At 47.0% G+C, this 15358-nt stretch overlaps 1 protein-coding gene across 4 annotated transcripts in view; it reads right to left on the reverse strand.

Moving 5' to 3' along the window:
- KLHL17 (kelch like family member 17) overlaps window positions 1-15358 on the reverse strand; it is a 265482-nt gene that overhangs the window by 59490 nt on the left and 190634 nt on the right. For all 4 annotated transcript variants that reach the window (XM_085609675.1, XM_085609676.1, XM_085609679.1 and 1 more), the window contains exon 5: window positions 11212-11328. In XM_085609675.1, the coding sequence (XP_085465801.1) occupies window positions 11212-11328 (117 nt within the window). The remainder of the gene's footprint in view (window positions 1-11211; window positions 11329-15358) is intronic.

Raw genomic sequence — 15358 nt, forward strand, 5'->3', positions numbered from 1 at the left:
TATTATGATTGTGCTCCCCGGGAGGGGGATATTTTGTGCTGGGAGGGATGGGGGGTAGGGAACTGAGACTTCTTTCCTGGAATGTGAATGGGCTGGGGGACAGGATAAAGCGGGGGGTAGTCCTGCAGTTCTTGAAACGTATTTCGCCTGACATTGTGTTCTTGCAGGAAACGCACCTCATAGGGAACTCTTTTCATGCCATGAACAGACGAGGATATCGCCTCCTGGCCCATTCTGGTTTCACCTCTGGCTCGAGGGGAGTGGGCATCTTGGTCAGGACCTCTCTCCCGCTGGTGGTGGATGAGGTGTTCCACGACGACAGAGGACGCTACACTGCGCTGGTGGGGAGGTGGGAGGGTAGATTGATTTCGCTGGTCGCGGTCTACGTGCCGCCGGGCCTGCAGACGGCCACCTTTGCTGATTTGGGGCGCCTGCTACTTGGGCTTCCGGGGGGGATTTTGGTCTTGGGGGGGGATTTTAACGCAGTGGTTTCCGGAGTTGAAGATCGACACCCCCCTAGGGACCTCCCTCGGGCCCAGAACTGGCTGGGGGGCTTTCTGGATACCCTGGGACTGATAGACTGCTGGCGGTTGAAACACCCTGGACAGGCGCAATATACCTTCCACTCTGGGGCCCACGGTAGTCTTTCGAGGCTTGACTATATGCTAGTGCCTGCGGCCCAAGCTGGGATGATCGGGGAAGTGCGACACTTGGCACGCGGTATATCTGATCACTCCCCTCTTTTGCTACACCTAGATATCGCCTTGGGGGCGGAGGGGAGGGTGGCGCCGATCAACCCCTGGTACCTACGAAACCCCACGATCCGTGCAGACCTGGTTAAGTCTTTGGAACATTAGTTTAATGATAACGTGGGGTCGGTGTCTTCCGCCGCCTCCCTTTGGGAGGCCTTTAAGACGGTGCTCCGGGGCCAGGCCCTATCTCTCATTTCCCACACCAAAAAATGCGAGGCGCAGGAGGTTGTTCGGCTAGAAAATGAGATCACCGAGTTGGAGAGTGATTTGGAGCAAGGTGTTACGGATGACAGATTGCATGTGCTGGAGCTTAAGCAGGCCGACTATAAGGCGCTGGTTACTGAATCTGCTAGGAGTATGGGCAGGGAGCAACAGGGGCGATTGTACGATATGGGTGATAAGGCAGGGAAGTTGATTGCCTGGTTGGATAAGAAGGAGAGAGCGAGTCGAGTGGTGCCGGAGATTGAGAGGGTGGATGGTGTGCGTGTAACGGACCCCGGTGACATTGTTGATTGCTTTGCGGAGTATTTTCACGGTGTCTACTCTCCAGTCTCGGAGCGATCGGAGGAAGACTCTCGACTGCTGCTTCGAGATATTACTCTGCCTTCCCTATCTGATGAGGATAAAGTATTGATGGATGCGGCCCGATCGCCAGATGAGATTGCTTTGGCCATTCGCTCCATTGCCTCGGGTAAGGCCATGGGTCCTAATGGGCTTCCCATCGAATTGTATAAGCTGCGCCCGGATGCGATTGCCCCGTATCTCCGGGACATGTTCCTTGAGGCTCAGGCGGCGGGCTCCCTCCCTTCTGACCAACGTCTTGCTACTATTGTTGTTATCCATAAGGAAGGGAAGCCGCGGGATCGGTGTACTGCTTACAGGCCTATCTCTTTGTTAAACGCGGAGCCCAAAATCCTCGCCAAGGTACTGGCCAATCGTCTGATCCGGGTTGTGGGCGACCTGATTCATCAGGATCAATCCGGTTGTATACCCCACCGCAATACCGCTTTGAACCTGCGGCGACTGCATGGCGTCCTTGCTCGCGCCCCATTCATTCGTGAGCCGGCCATCTTGGCGTCCTTGGACGCTACCATGGCGTTCGACACCTTGGAATGGCCATACATCTGGGCGGCGTTGGCGAAGTTTGGGTTTGGCCCGGGGTTTATCGGTTTGGTGAAATTGCTTTATGACAACCCACTAGCACAGGTAGTGGTCAACGGACGGGTGTCGGCTCCCTTTGTTTTGGGTAGGGGCACCCGACAGGGATGTCCACTGTCGCCTCTTCTCTTTGCGCTTTGCTTGGAGCCCCTTGCGGAATGGTTGCGGTGGCACCCCTCGATACGTGGCCTTAGATGGACGCCGGAATACGAGGATCGTGTTTCCCTATATGCGGACGATATCCTCTTGTATCTTGCATCTCCGCGTAAATCGCTCATTGTATTGGTGGATGTGTTGAGCTCCTTTGGTCGCAACTCCGGATTGGTAATTAACTGGGCTAAGTCTTGTGTATACGTTCTCTCCGGGGAGGTCCCCCCCCTTCCGCGGGGGTGCCCTATCCAGATTGCGGAGTCGGGGTTCACGTATTTGGGTATCTTTATAACCCTGGATCCGGTGGCCCGGTATGAACGGAATCTTCTCCCCCCCCCTTCATCGCCTAAGGGCGGATGTGGCGGGTTGGCGGCGGCTGCCGCTCTCGCCGCTCGGCCGGGCAGCATTGTTCAAAATGATGTCGCTACCACGCTTTTTGTACGCCCTGCAGAACACTATGGATGTAGTACCGGCCCGTTATTTTCGGGAGGTGGAGTGTCTCCAGCGTCGATTGTTTTGGGATGGGCGGCCGCGGATTGCTCTTGCTAAACTGACCCTACCGTGGTATGACGGGGGGTCGCCCTCCCTGACATTAAGCGATATTACTGGGCCTCCCAGTTGGCTGCCGTCAATCACGGGATGTATGGCCCTGCTTTGAACCCGGCTTTTGAGATGGACAAATTGCTACTGCCAGGCGGAGACTATAATCGAGCACTATACTCGGGGTCCCTTGATGCGCGGTTGACGGGCCCGACGCGGGTCGCGGTGCAGGTGTGGCATGCAGCAAATGCGGCGATGGGGTGGAGGGATCGTTGGACTCGGGCTACGCCATTGTACGCGTCCCAGCGTTTGGGTTGTCTGTATACTACGAAAGGCTTCGAGAAGTGGGATACGATTGGTATCAGCACGGTAGGGGATCTCTGGACGAAAGGGAAATTTAAGACGTTCGACATGCTGAAAACGGAATACCAGTTGAATGATAGGGAATACTATCGGTATGTTCAAGTTCATCATGCCTTGTGTTCCGTGTTTTCAGACGTGGCGGCTATTCCGGAGCATTCCCCGTTGGAAGACAGAGTATTGGACGGCTATGTGCCGGATAGCACCATTTCATTGATTTATAAAAAGCTTATCAATGATCGAATGGGTTTGCTGGCCTCATTGCGGGAGACATGGATTGCAGACGGTATAGAACTGGACGACGAGGATTGGGTGTCAGCGGTGGCCTCCCCGAAAGAGGTGGCTATCCCGGCCCGATTGCGGTTCGTCCAGCTTAAGATACTGCATAGAGTGTACGTCACGGGCCTGGCCTGATGCGTATGGGGTATTCGGTGGATGGTTTGTGTAAGCGAGGCTGTGGGCTACTGGGGACTTTTCTCCATATCTTGTGGGAGTGTCCGGAGGTGACTCGGTTTTGGTGCAGAGTGCATGCGGTGTTAGAAGACGTCACGCATGTTGCCTTGTTGCCGGAGGCACGTAGATGCTTGCTGAATGTCTGGGAGCCGACTGATTACAATGTGACGCAGACGCAATGGGTGACTCTAGGCTATATGGTAGCGAAGCGTGACATCGCACAATTGTGGGGCTCCCAGAGGCCGCCAACGGTCTCCGAGTGGAAGGAACACATGGACTGGTGTATGTTTAGAGAGAAAACGGTGTATGTGGCAAGAGGCAAGCCTGGGAAGTGGATTAAGGTGTGGGGTCCCTGGAACTCCTATCGTGGAGGTATTTGCGCCCCGCCCCAGACGCGTGAGATGGACGCCGCTCTGTCTCCCTAGCCCCCGCATTCCTGTATGCTCCTGCGACATGCGACTTTGTCGCTTCTGCCTTGCCCCCCTCCCCCCCCCCTCTGTCTACCCGGGTTGGTTTACTCCCTCGATACGAGGAGCACATGTTTCTGCCATTAACTTCCTCTGCCTTGTGAGTTTGATGTTTTCTGTTTTTCAAAAAAATGAAACCTTTCCTGTTTGTTTAGGGACTGCGGCTGTGGCTGACTGCGATAATTAGCACTTTGGTAACTCTTTTGCTGCTTCATTGATGTGCATGTTCAGTCGTGCCTAGGTTTACACTGCGTTTAGCGGCCGGCCTGTTGGTTGTAGGCCCATACTTGTATCTTTTCGAAATTGTAATAAAGGTTTTTAAAAAAAAAAAAAAAAAATAGCTAAAGCTGTGTGGGCCTGAAGACCAATTGGAGCTCATCAGAGGAGTGAGACAAGAGGATGTGGATGGAAGAGGTCTCGCACTGACCGCTTTATTCTTTCGAACATCAGAAATAAGAAGTTTCCATGCAGCACTTCAAACAAGCAGTTTACCTGCTTCTAAGCATTCTTTGAGCAGGTACCATCACTGATATAGAACCTACTCCCTCAAGCGAATCAGATTGGGACTATGGGCCTGATGCAAAGAACATTGGTTGAAAAATCAAGATCAGTTTTGTTGCAACCCTTGTTGAAGTTTGTGGAAAATTCCCATTTGGAGTGGGTTGCAAACAGAACTACCTCATGAATATTAATGAGGTAGGCTGCAAATTGACAATTACTCTGATTGGATACAATCACAGGGTTGGTGGTCTTCTGGGGTCTGAGAGAATCATGTCTATTTTATAGTAAACACATAGATACAATAAAAAACAAGTAAAATTATCGTTCACAAGAAACATTGCTCTTATCGTTGCTTTTCAATAATCACAAATTTAATATAAGTTAAATTTACGAGTGGTTGAAGAATTGTTTTTAAATCAAGAGGATAAGCAAAAGGAAAAAATTCAAGTGAAAAATGAACACCAAATACAGCGCCTTATACATATTTATGCATACAGTCCAACAAAGGCTGAACATACCACTAAAATGTTCAACCTCCTATACATAATTTTGAAATATTTTGCAAGCATTAGTGATTAATATAGTTTCGGATACTCAACTCTCTGAACTACAGTCGTAAGATTCCATATTTTTAAGTATTTCTAGAAGAGGAAGATCTACACTGACTCCTAATACCAAATCTATCCCAAAGACCTCTACCGAAAATCTTGTCACTCTCCTTTAGTTCCATAAAAAATTCCCGATGCTTCTTGAGGGTGTCAATCTAACCAATGCAAGTAAGATTCACACATGGTTAAGGCCATCATATGGCTTTGTGTTCACTAAAGTATGAATATTATGTTCTTTTGATAAAGCATACTTTGTTATCAAGCTTCTATACCATACCGCAAGGTTTATACAATCTATCCCCTAATGAACTTTCTATCGTTCTATTAACATCATATCTGGAATTTTGAGGTTCGATTTGGTCTGTAGTACCCAAGTTTTAAAAATCTACCATGTGGGGATCCTAGAGCCACGCATCTAAACTGTACACAAAATCACAAAAATACTTAATTGCTATACTTTTAGCTTTACATCTAGCAACAACAATCATTCACAGTCCCCAAACTTAGCAGACATATACTAAAGCTCATCTACTGGACTTTCAAACATCTCAAGGTTGCTGGACAACCGATCTGTGTGGATGCATTGAAACAGAGCACAGGCTGTAAGGTTGTTATAGATAACGACTTGTAGAATTCCTGGCCTATGAAAGGCTTGTCTTCTGGGACAGAAAAGCTAGCATGACATTTGCTGGAATGAATGGAAGACTAATAGGGTTGTGAGAGAGTCACTGGTGTCTGGCATATGCAACTTGTCACTTACTGCCATTACTCCAACAGCTTTTCATTCGCATTAAACTGCCAGGCATTAGCACATTTATCGGACTCGGCTTGTCACACCATTTGAAAGCCTCTTCAGATCTCTCCTGTTGCAATCTGCTCAAGGTTTATGGTGTATTAATTAAATGCTATTTACCCTGTTAGCATACGTTTGTAACAAATAGTGCTGTAGATTCATATGCTTAGCATACTCCTGCCATCTAGTTTTGGGCTCAGACTTTTGCAAGTTGTTTTTGCTCAGATAAATCGCTCAAGACAACATGTGGTGAAACTTCTCCTCTTGGAGTACATTGCTCATGGGCACCGACTCCATGCTAGATTGCTTCTCGCACAGAGGTGAGAGTATGAATGGAGTGTACACTAAGTAAGGAGCATGAAGCGCAATAGAAGTGAAAATAGATCAAGCCAAATAGCTCATAAAGGCACAGGCTTCTAGGGGGAAGGGTTGGTGCATGTAAACCTATGCTAAAGTATACAAAGAAGTGATGGATGGAATGCTTGAATTAATCTCGGTCACTGGTAATTACTCGGGCTGCATCCCAATGCATCGCTATTTTGCACACCATGTCAACTCAGTTTGGACCCAGCTATATGCAAATCAGTCTTGACCCTGCTCCAATCAGAACAGTCCAGCCCGAAGTGCCAAGCCAGGTCCTCCATGAACCGAAACAAAAGCAACCCAGGACCAGATTCACACTAGTTATGGACTCATCAGCCGGGTACAGCTTAGTTCCAGTGGCAGTGTGCAAGGGACCCATGCTTGAATTAATCTCAGCCACTGGTAATTACTCAGGGCTGCATCCCAATCCATCGTTATTTTGCACACCATCTCACCTCAGTTTGGACCCAGCTATATGCTCAAGCATTTCATCCATCACTTTTTGCATACATTAATATGTCGCTCTAAGTGGCACAGGTATGCCCAGACGTGGGTCCTGTGCACAGTGCATCACTGGAACCAAGCTACACCCAGCTGCTGAGCCGAAAAGAAGGGAGACACCAGTCCTGGATTGTTTGTGTTTTGGGTCAGAGAGGACCTGGCTTAGCAGTTCAGGGTAAACTGGTCCTATTGGAGCAGGGTCAAGACTGATTTGCATATAGCTGGGTCCAAACTGACAAAGCATGGTGTGCAAAATAACGATGGACAGCCTGGTCACAATGTTTCTTCCCTCAAGGACCTTCCAGAAGTTCACTGTACCCTATTCCTTCACAACAGTTTGTAGTTGTTTGAGTGACTAATTTGCCCTGCCATCTTCAGATGACATTAGCATAGAGTGGGCATAATCAATATTCATGTAGGTGGATAGTGCCCAGTTGCTAAGGCAATATGACTGTTCATAAAGCTGTACTCTGATCTGCCAAGAATGTATTCCTTTTGCTCACACCATGATGTAATAGCACTTTCTATGCTTTTCCAAGAGACGATTTCCTATAGAACACCATGGTTTGGGGGGTGACCCAGAAGACTTTTGGATGCTACTAGGGATGCGGTCTGCTTCTCCATTGATTTTGCTGCTCACTTGGGATTTAGGAATTTTTCTAATTTTCACATTATTCTTTATTGCCCTATTCTAAGAGCCTTCACGAAATTCGATTTCTTGCTATTTACATTTATGATCTTTGTATAGAGCCTTTTGAATTCTTTTAAATAACCTTTTGAATTTTATTCTTGATCTGTAACTCAATTACTGAGTGGGCCCTTACTTGACTGCATTTGATATGTTGTGCGATGCCTTATCTCGGGGAAGCATTGCCTCCTGAAATTGAGGTTTAACATCCATAGGCAAGTTAGGTAATATTTTGAGGCGCACAAATTTAGGGGTTTCCTCAAGGCCACAAGGGAGAGGTGTTCTATGCTGACGGAGTATGTAAAAAGTGGGTTGTGGGTAGGTTGTGTGGAGTTCCATTTTTTTTTTTAGTGTACATTTATACATGTAGATCAACAGTAGGTTCTGTCACAGTTCTCCGTGACGTTGCAGTGTGGATAACAACTATGTGATACATGAACCCGTGGTCAATGATACTATTATGAGTACACAATAATCTGGCTTGGGTTGTGTGGAGTTCAAGGCACTATCTGTGTTTGACAACTGCCAAGACCCATCTGTCAGACGTGACGTCCTTCCAGTGCAAGAGGAAATCAAGTATCCTCCCCCAACAGGTGACGTGCGGTTGAACAGGAAAGCAGGGGAAGTTACTGCTTGGAGATGGCAGCTCCTTTCCTGGAGCCACTTTTGCCCCTACCCCTACTGTTCTCCCTGTTGTACCCCTTTCCCGCTTGCTGTTGGAATGACTGCTACTATTTCTGGTAGGAATGCAGTTGCTCGGTTTCTGTATGGAGCCCCTACATGTGGTGGTCTGGAGTGCAACCATGGACTTTACGGTTTCTGTTTATTTCGTGATTTTCTCCAGCATCTCATTAACCTGGGTCCCAAATGTTACTCCCTTTCGAAAGGGGTTGAGGCCTTCACCAACCTGGGTAATGTCATAGACAAGAACGGCAGCACAGCCGCCGACATCAAGGCAAGTATTGGCAAAGCAAGGCCTGCCTTCATTCAGCTAAAGAAGATCTGGAGCTCCAAGGACCTAAAGTTGCAAAACCAAGATCAAGCTTTTTAACACCAATGTAAAATCAGGCCTTCTGTATGGAGCAGAAACTTGGAGGACAACAGTGACCATCACCAACAAAGTCCAGACCTCCATCAATAGCCGTCTTGGAAAAAGCATCCAGATCCGCTGGCTAAACACCATCAGCAACAACGACCCATGGAAGCAGACTTACCAAGTTCTTGCTCATGAAGAAATCCTAAAAAGATGCTGGGGCTGTATAGGTCACACCCTCTGCAAGTCTGCATCAAACACCATATGGCAATCCCTGACCTGGCACCCTCAAGAGAAAAGAGGAAGACCAAGAAAAACCTTAGCCTCGAGGCTGACTGCAAAGAGATGGGTTACATCTGGAGTCAGATTGAAAGAAAAGCCCAGAACAGATATTGTGTCAGAGTCCGGGTTGATGGTCTAAACCCCAGGAGGGGCAGTAAGCATAAGTAAGTGATTAAGTGTTGAAAGGGAGGTTGAGGAGAGGCTGCCGGGCCACGCGGCTGAACCTGGAGATACGGAGACAGGTATGGCATCTCAGGATGGTGCCAGTATTGACGCCTCTAGAGACCGCGTCTGTAGCATTTAACGCATTATCTCCTACCCCTACTGCTAGTGGAGATGTTTGAGGAGCTCTTGCAAATCGTCACACTGTGCCCTCATAAAGTGAGACAAATGCTACCAAATTAGCTATCTGCCAATGGACTACCACTCCAACTGCCACGCTCTTGCCCACAGCATCGATCATTTTGCTCTCCTTATCTACAGGAGGAACATTGCAGGTAGCCTGGGAAGGCATTCTTGAAGATGGTGTGGACCACCAGAGAATCGAGTGAAACCTCCCTCATGATGTATGTGTGGTTGCTAAGAGAGGGTTAAAATGCATTCTCGACCCTTGGGTGATAACCCTAGCCTGAATGGGGTTTTGAGCAGATTTTAGTATGCCCTTGATCATGCGCCAGAATTGGACGGTATGCTTAGATTTTGAGAGCGTTTCAACAAGGAAGCTTTCCTCCTTCTGCCTAATAATCATATCCACTTTGTGGTACACTGCAGCCCTCTAAATCAACTTATGGTATGCAGTTGGGTTATCAAGTGAGGAGGCCCTTGGGTAATCATCTAGGTCTGGGTCCCCTGAGGGTGTCTAAATGATAGTCATCCCAGGGAACACCAGTGGGGGTTGATCATAGGAGTTAAAAGGGCCCATAGGGGCTACCTGGCTCTAAGAGTGATAGGGGGAATCGTCTTGCGACTCTAGGGGAGACAGAGGGGGGGTGTGGATGGGTGTAGTGGTAGAGCAGGAGTGGTGATGCAGGCAGGCTATTTGGATGGAGAAGAGACTAGTGGTTCTGTCCCTTGGTTTAGTTGGTGCCAGCTTGGGGGAAGGGGGTGCCGAAAGAGGTCTGGAAGAAGGTTCCTCTTCAAAGGCCAGTCTGTTTTTTTGACAAAGAGGCTCTGGAGGAGGTTTGGTTGAGATTTTGTCTGTGAGTGGATAGATGAACTGGCCCTTCTGTCTAGCATCCAGTTCCTGCTGGAACCTTTTGAGCATCGGACCTCAAAATCCTCGTCTTTGTGTATCGATGGAGGTCTCAAGGTTGGTTTCATTTTTAGCTTTAGCATCGATGAAGGTTTTGGTGCCACTGCTGATTGCAGGGCCGATGAAGTCTTAGGCTTCAGGTTTGTACGGAAGCAATGGTGGTCGAGGGCCTTGTACCAGCTCAGGATGGATGGCTGATGGGGGTCGTTGCCCTTGAGTGAAGGCTTGCTTGGCTCTGAAGCCTTCTGTTACTGCCGACCAGAGTCGGAAGCGGCAGAGGCTCTTAGCTTGAATTTTTTCGACGTTCTTGCTTGGGACTCAATATCTGACTTATTTGGGAGTGGTGCTTTACCTCAACATGGGACTTCTTCTGGGACTCTGTCTTGGAGATATAGGGTTCAGAAGCAGTAGATATACTAATGGCCAAAGTGAGATCTTCATGTGTAGACCGGTCTTCGACGCAGGTTTGATTTCCTCTAACTCCTGGTGGTTGAACTCACTGTAGGATACCGTCTTTGGGCTGGCTATCAGCTGCATTGTTGGGAGGCCTGAGCCACTGGCCTCTTTTTCTTTGGCGCCGAGGGATCCACCTCACTGAAGACGTCCGAGGTGCTTGGACTGTACATTTTCCTGTGCAACCATCATCAGTCTCTTCAGCACCCGAGGATCTTCCAAGCTCTCTCGGTGAGAAACAACGGACAGGACATGTGGTCATGGTCAGAGGACATGCACAGGTTACACACCTAGTGGTTGTCAGTCCACATATATTTCGAGTGGCAGCGAAGGCAGTCCTGGATTGGTGTCCATTTCATCATCCCTGCAGCATACTCTGGCATGTGAAGCATGGAGGTTTATTCGGGCCCCAATCAGGCATGGGGCCGTTGTTGCACCAGGACAATTAGGACAGTCTGCGGTGTCGCTGAAGCTGCTCACATGTGCAGGAGGAAGTACCGGAGCTTGAAACCGATGCAATGGGATCGAAGTAACCAAATGAGGCTGAGGAAAACTGTGTTAGGACACAGCAAACTCTTAATCCACTGGGTGCATGAGATGGCCAAGAGGAGGAGTCACACTGCATCTTGTGACTCGAGAGACTTCTTCTATCAAAAAAAAACTTGCAAACATCTGAGCCCAACATTAGATGGCAGGAGTATGCTAAGCATGTGCATCTACAGACACACTTGCTATGGCCATATAAGTTACAAGCTGCTTTTGATTGAGAGGAGGCCAAGGCTAGAACATCTTAAAAGCCTATGCTACCTTAAACAAAATAAAGCAACCTCTCTATAGGCGTGAGAGTACGCTCTTACCCGGGGAACATGCTGCCTCCGGCCATCCACATCATGCTTCACCCAGCTCAGCACTGCCCTGTACACCTCTTCCTCAGACGGCACATTGAGGCTGTCGCTGGAGATGAGGTCCAGTACCTAACGGGGAAAAAAAGTGGCTGAGAAATCACATACCATCTGAACAAATGCTGCATCTTCCTAGCATGCTCATCTCGAACTATACATACAATGACCCTGCTGAGCGGGGTGGACACACACACACACGATGCTGATTATGTGAGAAAATGAGTGACTACGCTACTTTTCACAGCAAATTAGTAGATTTTGACTATTCATTCCGTGAAACCAGTCGGTTATGCTTTTTTTCTGAACAGGATGTAAAAGGGGTTGCTCCCTGCCGCTACAGGACGTGCTCCTTAGTGCCAACTACAGCGGTTTGCTAAATGCCCATTCCAATGGGCTGCCTCTCTGCTGCTCCCATATGGACTCCAGGAGCTTATACTTAAACCGAAGTAAGACTGCCTCACCAGAGTAGCACATTCACCGACTGGCAGATCACTAGACCTATACAATGGAAAGTATAATTCCCAGGCAATGTTAAGATTATCAATTCAAATTAGTATAATACAGAAATGAGTTGAGCAGTCAAGTAATAAAAATTCACAAATTTAATTTGAAAAACATATATAGTGACATATGATAAAATACATAATCTAGTATGAACAGTAAACAAAAATAAAACGAGTTTTCTAATGACATAAATCAAGCTAATAAAATACTGAGGGTGGCAGAGTTGAATTGCCACCCTCAGTATTTAATTAGCTTGATTTATGTCATTAGAAAACTCGTTTTATTTTTGTTTACTGTTCATACTAGATTATGTATTTTATCATATGTCACTCTATATGTTTTTCAAATTAAATTTGTGAATTTTTATTACTTGACTGCTCAACTCATTTCTGTATTATACTAATTTGAATTGATAATCTTAACATTGCCTGGGAATTATACTTTCCATTGTGTTCGTACCCTGTCCCAGGAATTATATTATTCCACAGGGTGTCCTTGATACCCACATGTAGATCACTAGACCTATTCCATTTCCAATATGATTTAAACTGCAGAATGCAGAACGCTCCAAAGATGGCAGAATCAACATGCATAAGTTAGAGCAGTCTGCAACACAAAACACTCTCCACAAAGGTGACACTTCACGCACAGACACTTTCCATTCAGCTATACACTACACCCAATTCATAAGCATCCTGTCCCTTGCAACTCTTCACTTCAAATTCAAGCAAAGGTGCAACAACAAAACATGATGCGAGCACAACTCCGAAACTCACACACAACATCAAAACACTAAGCAAGGGAGCCATGATAGACACACTCGGAGATCCATAGAACCCCAACAGACTACGAAGCAACACGTCGCCACAAGCACTATGTCAACTTGACAGAAGTATGAAGCGCTGAATTAATGCAACTACAGTACAAAGTGTGTGCATTTGTGATACTGGGCCATGAGATCGTGGGTCAGAAGGAAAGACACAAACACACTTGATTCCAAGTGACAAACTCTCTCTAGTCCTCCAAATTCATCAAAGATAGTTGTGTTCCAGACTTCTGGCCAAAGGCACATTACACAATGGGTACCGCCCAGAGGGGCTTTAAACGAAACACTTCTATATCCAGGGGGACCAATTACCGGAAGTGCTTCAGGCAAGATTCGGACTCATTTAAACTCAATGAAGAGAGGTTTAGTGGAGGGTCGACTGACCGTGCAGAAGTGTCTCTGTGTAACACTGCTGGAGTTGCAACAGGGTGTGCTACTGAATACTGCCCTTTCTTTTCTTAGACACAAGAAAACTCCGTGACTTTGTGAAAAGCAAATTGTGGCTGTAGCCTACACCTGCACAATAAATACTACTTATGTCCTTTTATCTTACTGCCACCTGGAGCTGTAGCACTGAGCGGAAGGCTGTACTTCGGTGTTTCTCTGGATGTCATAGGGACCCCTACCCACTACACTCCAGTAGTGACTCCCAGGGTCATGGGGCTAGGATGAGAGGGAGCCAGCGGATGGACTCAGATGCAAGAGTTTTGTTGGGCTCTGCGATTCAGATGCTAAGAGATGGACGAGCCAGACCACCCCCACGGCCCTTTCATATTCCACGAGTAGATTCAAATAAGCAATTTGCAACAACAAAAAAGTGCCATGGCACTTGTCAGGAGTCCACTGCAGCTTGCACCACACATTGCCCCTGCCATGCTGCCAATGATAGCAAAAACACAACTACTAACCATCACACTCCTACAAGTGTGACAATTAAGACTGCGTTAGGCCTCCAAAGCTATAAGAATGGCTTGGGTGGCAGGCAATAGACATTTTAATACATATTGAATTATTGAATTAATAATTAACTGTTGTGGTCATCTCTCAATTAGCCTGACAGCGCCACCTCGCGCAATAGTATATAAGTAAGCCCAGCCATATCCAAACATATTCAACCATTTGTAAACCTATCCATCATGTATCCTTCCATCTATCATTTCACTCATCCATCCCTTCATCCATCCTTTCACTCATCCATCCATCCACCCTTTCACCCTATTCATCTGTACACTTATCCATCCACTATTCTACCCATCCAGCCATTCACTCATCCATCCAGCCATTTACCCTTTCACCCATCCAGCCATCCTTTAACTTACTCATCCATCCACCCCGTCACACATCCTTCCACCCATCCACCCTTTCAGTCATCCATCCATCCTCCCTTTCTCTCTCCATCCACCCTTTCACTTAGCCATCCTTCCTTCCATCCATCTACCCATCCATCTACTCATGAATTCATCCATTGACCCCATCACTCATCCATCCTTTCTCTCATCCATCTATCCTTTCACTCCTCTATTCATCCTTTTGTCCATATACCCTCCCTTTCACTCACTCATCCATCCTTACATCCACCCTTTCACTCATCCGTCCATCCATTCACCCTTGCACTTAACAATTCATCAATCCAGCCATCATTTCACTCATCCATCCACTCACTCATCATCCACCTTTTCACTCATCCATCCTTTCACTCATCCATCCTTTCACTCATTCATCCACCCTTTTACCCATCCAGCTACCCTTCCACCCAGCTATTTATATTTTCTCTCATCCATCCTTCCACTCACTCATCAATCCACTCATCCTCTCTCATTATCCATCTATTCAATATTTCATTCATCCATTCACCCTTTCACTAATTCATCCAGTCATCCACCCATCCCTTCACTTACTCACTCGCCCACCTTTTCATATTAATTTTGAGCTGAAGCTTTTCGAGAAGAGGTCCATCAAGAACTTCGCCCTCGCTGCAGGAGCCATTCCAGGACTGGGACAGAAGCCACCCAGGGCGGAGACAGGATGCACCACAGGGGGGAGAGGAGCCATCCCGGGAGGGGGGGAGCCATCACAGGAGGGGGAACAGGATCCACCAGGGTGGGCACAGGGGTGGGTTTGCAGTATTCTAGTATCATCTTGGTCTCTCATAAAGAAAAAAGAATACCTGCCACAAATCGATGAAGAACAAGGCCCTAAAAGGGTCCGGATAATTAATAACCACAACCAATAGGCAAACCACGACGGAAAAAGCAGAAGGGATAAAGAATCTTTTAATTATCTTATTTTTTATTTCATCATTTTAGATAAAGAGGATAACAAGCAAAAATTTTAAAAAATATATGTTGACAGCAACAGTCACAGTGAATAACACAATAATACAATTCCTATATGACAAATAGCTGGCAGTCCCAACGAACTCCTTCACAACAACACAATCATACTAACTCATTCAGCAACGACATCACACAACATATAGAATTAATGCACACTAATAAAAACACTTATGGAATTGGATAGTCGTTCCACAGTACATAATCAGTGAAATAAACTTTAAACAGCCTTGTTCTTCATCGATTTGTGGCAGGTATTCTTTTTTCTTTATGGTATTCCTTAATTCCCCTGACATACCTGCCTGCATCTTATTTCAGGGGTCCCCCTTCTTAGTGGATCATCTTGGTCTCTGCCAGGGTGGGGTAGGGCTCCTCACCCCCTCCTGGACAAGACAACGAGAAGACAGGCACTCTTTCCAAAATGTTAGTTTTGCCACCC

This window comes from Triturus cristatus, chromosome 1_2 (assembly GCF_964204655.1).
Source record: "Triturus cristatus chromosome 1_2, aTriCri1.1, whole genome shotgun sequence".
In the NCBI taxonomy this organism is placed as follows: Eukaryota; Metazoa; Chordata; class Amphibia; order Caudata; family Salamandridae; genus Triturus; species Triturus cristatus.